At 43.6% G+C, this 5,666-nt stretch overlaps 1 protein-coding gene across 4 annotated transcripts in view; it reads left to right on the top strand.

Annotated features, from left to right (window-relative positions):
* The first annotated feature begins 211 nt into the window (after positions 1-211).
* Positions 212-5,666, top strand: part of DDHD2 (DDHD domain containing 2) — a 33,310-nt gene continuing 27,855 nt past the window's right edge. For 2 of the 4 annotated variants that reach the window (XM_004696507.2, XM_045286965.1), the window contains exons 1-5: positions 274-539; positions 988-1,215; positions 1,874-2,064; positions 3,162-3,251; positions 5,138-5,258. In XM_004696507.2, the coding sequence (XP_004696564.1) occupies positions 996-1,215; positions 1,874-2,064; positions 3,162-3,251; positions 5,138-5,258 (622 nt within the window). In that variant the 5' untranslated portion in view covers positions 274-539; positions 988-995. Of the gene's footprint in view, positions 540-987; positions 1,216-1,873; positions 2,065-3,161; positions 3,252-5,137; positions 5,259-5,666 lie in introns of all 4 variants that reach the window. The other 2 variants (XM_045286967.1, XM_045286966.1) reach the window with 2 other exon arrangements.

Below are 5,666 nucleotides of genomic sequence, written 5' to 3'. Positions count from 1 at the left end.
CGGGGGCCGCGCGGAGGCCTGGGGGCTGCGCGGGGGCGCCTGGCCGGGGAGGCCGGCTTGGGAGCTGGAGGGCTGGGTGACCTCGGGGCCCGGGGGGCAGCGCACCCTAAAACGCTGGGGAGTGGCCTTGTTTCCACGGGCAGCTCTCCCCGCGGGACATGGGGCAGGCTGGGGACGCGCCGCGAACCCCGAGGCCCCAGAGGTGGGCGGTGGAAGCTTTGGGGTCCGAGGGGGAGGGAACGCGCCAAGATGGCCCAGGTGAACTTGGGCTGGGAAAAGGGAGGATGGAGAGGTTTGTTCCTTCCCGCTGTGCTCCGAGCTGACGTGCCGCAGAAGCTTCACAATAAACTTTGGATGTCTGCAGTGCTGAATGGTGTCAGTGCTGAAGGAAGAACAGAAAACACACCTTTGAGGGATGTAGGCCTTTGAGGGCACTGAGTGAGACCAAGGTTTCCCGTGTTGAGAATTATTTGTACCCCAGTCCTAGTGAACCTAAGTAAGCTGAAGTACACGTGAGGGATCATTCTAGAATCTGATTGGTAAGTGGCACATATTTTCCATGAAGATTCCAGTAGTCATGTAACTATGTAATGATGGAGGTGGCAGACCTAAACCTTCCTCTGTGTTGTCTGGAAGCGCCACATTGACTTGGCTGGAGGACGTTTTCGAGCTTTGACACTAAGTGTAGATTGGAAATTGGGATAACATGTATGTAACCACGTTTTGACTGTGTCACTTGTAAGTCTGGTTTTGTTTCGCAACATTGACGAAAACCATGCATGCCCAGTGCAAAGTGGTTGATCTGGCAAGAAATGTTTTAAGTCCTCTCAACAGCCAAGCTGCCAATTTGTTATATTTTATTTTAAATTGAGTAGCCCTTAGGTTGGTTCCCCCCACGCTTCCTCTTAAAATGTTTAGTATGTGTGTCAACTTTTAATGGGAGGAAAATCCTTTTCCCGACAGCTTTTCTTCGAACATGTCTTTTAGAGAACGCCATGTCATCAGTGGGATCACACCAGGAACAGTTGTCCCAGTCAGACCCGTCTCCGTCTCCAAACTCATGCAGTTCCTTTGAGCTGATAGACATGGATGCTGCCAGTTTGTATGAACCGGTTTCTCCTCATTGGTTTTACTGTAAAATCATAGATTCTAAGGAAACCTGGATTCCTTTCAACTCTGAAGACTCACAGCAGCTGGAAGAGGCGTATGGCTCTGGTAGGGGGAAGAGATGACTTTCAGACAAAGACTTACTATACCTCTCTCAAACTAATGTAATTGTCCTCATCATGCATCCTATTAAAGGCTTTAGATTCTAGATCTTTTTCTTCCAGCTAAGTAATCTCCTACAACCTGGTTCTCTATTTTTTCAAACAGTACCTTGTGTAAGTTCTGCATACATTTATCTACCCAATAATACTTCTTATATTTTAACTTATATTTCAGACATAGTTTTTATTTATAAAGGCTGTGTATGGGGAGGGGTATTGGATCACAGAAGAATGAATTCTCTTGTCGATTGTTTCTTTTGAATAGTGCTATTTACCCCTAAATGCCATGATGATTGTCAATTTATCTTTTAGTCCCTCAAGCCAAAAAAAAAAATCAAGAGAGGTCCCCCCCCCCCTTTAAGAGACATTGCTACTTCTCCTTGGAAGAAAATGAAGCAGTGTTTTGGTAATACGTTTAATGTTTCATTAAATCCAAGAATGCTTTCGCCGTTTATAATGTAGTTAGTGAAAAAAGATACCAATTAAAAGGAATCTTTTTCATTCATGTGTTTTACAACATTTAGAGTCTTAAATCAGAACTAAATCGGGTAGGGTTGGGGGTTTTAATTTAAAATACTTCTTTTCCTCTTCCCAATTTTTGACAGGTAAAGATTGTAATGGGCGAGTTGTCCCTACGGATGGGGGCAGATACGATGTTCATCTGGGCGAGAGGATGCGGTACGCTGTATACTGGGATGAGCTAGCAACAGAAGTAAGACGGTGTACCTGGTTTTATAAGGGAGACAAGGACAATAAATACGTGCCCTACACAGAGAGCTTCAGCCAAGTCTTGGAGGTAATAGGGTCGCCTTGCAAAGTGAAGCCTTGCTTGCTTTTTTTTTGGGTCCTTATTTAATATTTTCTTCCACTTGTGATTTGTGAAATTTTCTGAAAGGGTTTTGTTGGATCTACGTCACAGTTTATAGCATTTCTTTTTCCGGGGTGGGGTAGTCATTTTTAGGATAAAATTTATTTAGAGTAAAGTCGTTTGTTGGAGTACTCAGTACTCAAATAAGTCCTTAGGAGTAACTTTGCGATTATGGAAAATAATAAAAACAGACAGATAGCGGGGCACAGCGTCTCCTCGTCCCATGTCAGGAATGAGAGGGAATGTATTTTCCAGTGGGTATATATAGTGGGGCTTACAGATCTTTCAGAAGGCGTGCACATCATACAGCCAACATAGCATATAGGCAATGCGTAATATCATAAGTGGGTAACATAATAAATAAATCACCATCTTGACCTAGTGCTAGTTGACCCCTAAAACCCCTGAGCCCTCCCCAGGGGTAGTAATCTCTAATCGGTATGGGCAAGAGTTGTCAAAAGAGAGTTTGCTACATTTTACTGTGGGTGGGCTATAGAACCTGATTGCTCTGATCTACAGACAACCTCCAGCACAAGGAATAGCGAGACATGAGTGATTCATCTATGATGGAAGCTCCTGTAAGGCTCCTCCTTAGTGGAGGGCTATTGCAGGGCACATTATTTGGCCTGGAGAATGTGTATTTGAAAACATTTCTATCTCGGAACAATGGAGATATTTCTCAAAACAGGGCTAGTTTTCTCTACCCGTGGTTGCGAGTGTAGAAATAAGGCCAAATACCCTCTACCAAGTGCTCAGTTTTCCACAGTCGTTTTCAGATTTTAAAGTAATACATAAATGATTTCTTTCTCCAGTAGTAATTGTGGTTGGTATTTAAACCGGGGTCACAGGATTGATCTTTTTGACTTAAGTTTTCTTGCTCTGAAAACTATCTGAAATTTGCTCTCCTCACATTGGAGTAGGGTATTCTTCCTGAAATCCTGGTTCATCTAGGAGATTCTCATGACTAAATTCAGTTATAATAGAAAAACTATTCAAGAAATTAATGCACTGTGTTTTGTTTTCAGGAAACTTATATGCTTGCTGTAACTCTGGACGAATGGAAAAAGAAACTAGAGTCTCCCAACAGAGAAATTATCATTTTACACAATCCAAAGGTAAAGTGAATATAATCAAAAGATTAAGTGCATTATTAATGAAAGCCAGGGCTTCAAACTAGCTCAGTCTGCTTCCATTCCCTGCTGAAAATCTGTGTTCCTGGAAGAACTACCTGGGGCTCTTGCTAAGCTGTCTATTCGGATTCAGTTTGTCTGGGGTCAACTAGCTGCCATTCAGTCAATTCTGACTCAGTGGCCCTGTAGCAGAAAGCCTCATGGTCTCTCACAGAGAGGTTCCTGGCCTCCAACTACTGACCTTATGATTAGCAGCCCAATGTGGAAGGCACTTGGCCTGGGATCCTTCTGCGGTAGGATACAAAAGAGATCCTTTATTAAGACTTCAAAGGACCAAGACACCGACACATCATCTGGATGAGGGGAAGCCATTAGCACAAGGTCTTAATAGTGTTCAGGGATTCACAGGATGTTTGTTAAATAACGCAGGAAACAAACCTGTCACAAATTTATGATTGCGGAGGAAGGAGGGGGAAATATGGGGAGATAATAACAGGGGCTCAAGTGGGAAGAGAATGCTTTGAAAATGACGATGGCGGCATATGTGCAAATGTGCTTGACACACTGAATGAATGTATGGATTGTGATAAGAGATGTAAGAGTACCCAATAAAAGTATTTTTTTTAAAAGATGATTGGTAGCAGATCAATACATCACAGTTATGAGTAGGACTACCGTAGCAGGAACAGCCATGATTAGAACATGTACATGATGTTAAATAGAAGTGCCTACAAGATTGGTCCAGGACCTTCCAACCAAGGCAGTCAGGGCACAATCGATAGGGCATGATCCTGACTGTGAGACCCTAGTGTGGTCCCCAGTACTGTGTTCTCCGTCAAGGACACAACCAGGCAAGCCCGTCAGAGACACTGCCCCTCCTTGAGCCGACTAGAGAGGGGTGAAGAGGCCATCTACTTTCCTAGGCACTCTGCCTGAGGGTTGATGATCTGCAGGAATTCATTCCTTGGAGGCTTAATCTATGTGGGATCTCCACAAAAGGATTTTGGCCTATTCCTGTCATCTGAGGAGCCTGGGTCGTGCAGTGATTATGTGTTCAAAACCAGCAGCTCCACAGGAGAAAGACCTGCCTTTCTACTCCTATAAACAGCTACAGTCTTGGAAACTCACAGGGGTCACTATGAGTCAGCATTGACAAAGGCAGCGAGTTTGGGGATTTTGGTTTACTGTCATCCGTAGCCTTCTGGCAAACAAGGTGCCCAAAATAAAACTCTCATATACTTCCGAGAAAGGTAGATTTTCAGCTGGGGTTTGAACAAGAGTGACTCAGCCAGCTATAAGTCTTGAGGAAAAGAGTTTCTTTTTTCTAGGGATTCCACTCGGGAGAGTTGACACAAGGAGGCCCGATGGTATACCGTTAGGAACTGGGCTGCTAACTTTAAGGTCAGCAGTCCAAAACCACTAGCCTCGGGAGAACGTGGGCCTCTCTATTCCCATAAACAGATACACTTTCAGAGATTACAGGGGCAGTTCTACCCTGCCTTATCGGGCCGCTATGAATCAGAATTGACTTGATGGCAGTGAGTTTTTTTTGAGTTTGACTCTCTTGACAAATTTTGTATTATATTCTGAGTCAGAGTCAACTTGAAGGCAGTGGGATTCTCACTTATGAAATGTAAAACTCATTCAGCCCGTTCAAAAGACCTTTTCTTACAGAAAAGTGAACCATTACGGATTAAGAAAATCACTGAGCTATGTCTTCCGTGTGTAGGACATTGTTGGGAGATAGGTTCACCTGATGCATTTTCAGGGTTCTCCTTTCAGGGTATGAATTGCATACCAAGATTCCAGTTGAGACTTACCTATATATTTTACCTTGGGTTTCTTTATTACTCTCATCTTTTCCATTTAAGCTCATGGTACATTACCAGCCAGCGCCAGGGGCTGATGAATGGGGTCCAACACCCACCGAGCAGGGTCGACCAAGAACAGTGAAGAGAGGACTTGAGAACATTTCTGTTGACATTCATTGCGGTAATGTTGTTCATTTGCTTTTATCTTAATGTTCCAGTGTACTTGTTGCTTGTTTATGTCTTAAATTGTGACCATCTGTATGGCCTTGGATGGCTTCAGAGTTTCCAAAATAATTTTACTGGTCATGGGCTTAGCTGTGATCTTTAGTTAAATGGGTTGATTCTGAGTAAAGCGTAGTATTGCTTCATCCATCAGGAATCTCAACAGATGCAAATGGCTTCTTCTTAGGTTAAACACATAGGGTGAGCTTGGGTCCAATTTGGTGGGTTTGATTAGGGCATTGGTTCTCAACCTGTGGGTCGAGACCCTTTTGGGGGTTGAACGACCGTTTCACAGGAGTCGCCCGATTCATAACAGTAGCAAAATTACAGTTAGGAAGTAGCAATGAAAATAATTTTATGATTGGGC

The sequence above is a fragment of the Echinops telfairi genome, unplaced genomic scaffold (genome assembly GCF_000313985.2).
Source record: "Echinops telfairi isolate 266 unplaced genomic scaffold, ASM31398v2 ScPeMD7_9;HRSCAF=40, whole genome shotgun sequence".
NCBI classification, from domain to species: Eukaryota; Metazoa; Chordata; class Mammalia; order Afrosoricida; family Tenrecidae; genus Echinops; species Echinops telfairi.
Note: the sequence above shows the minus strand (reverse complement) of the source record. Positions and strands in the feature narration are given on the sequence as shown.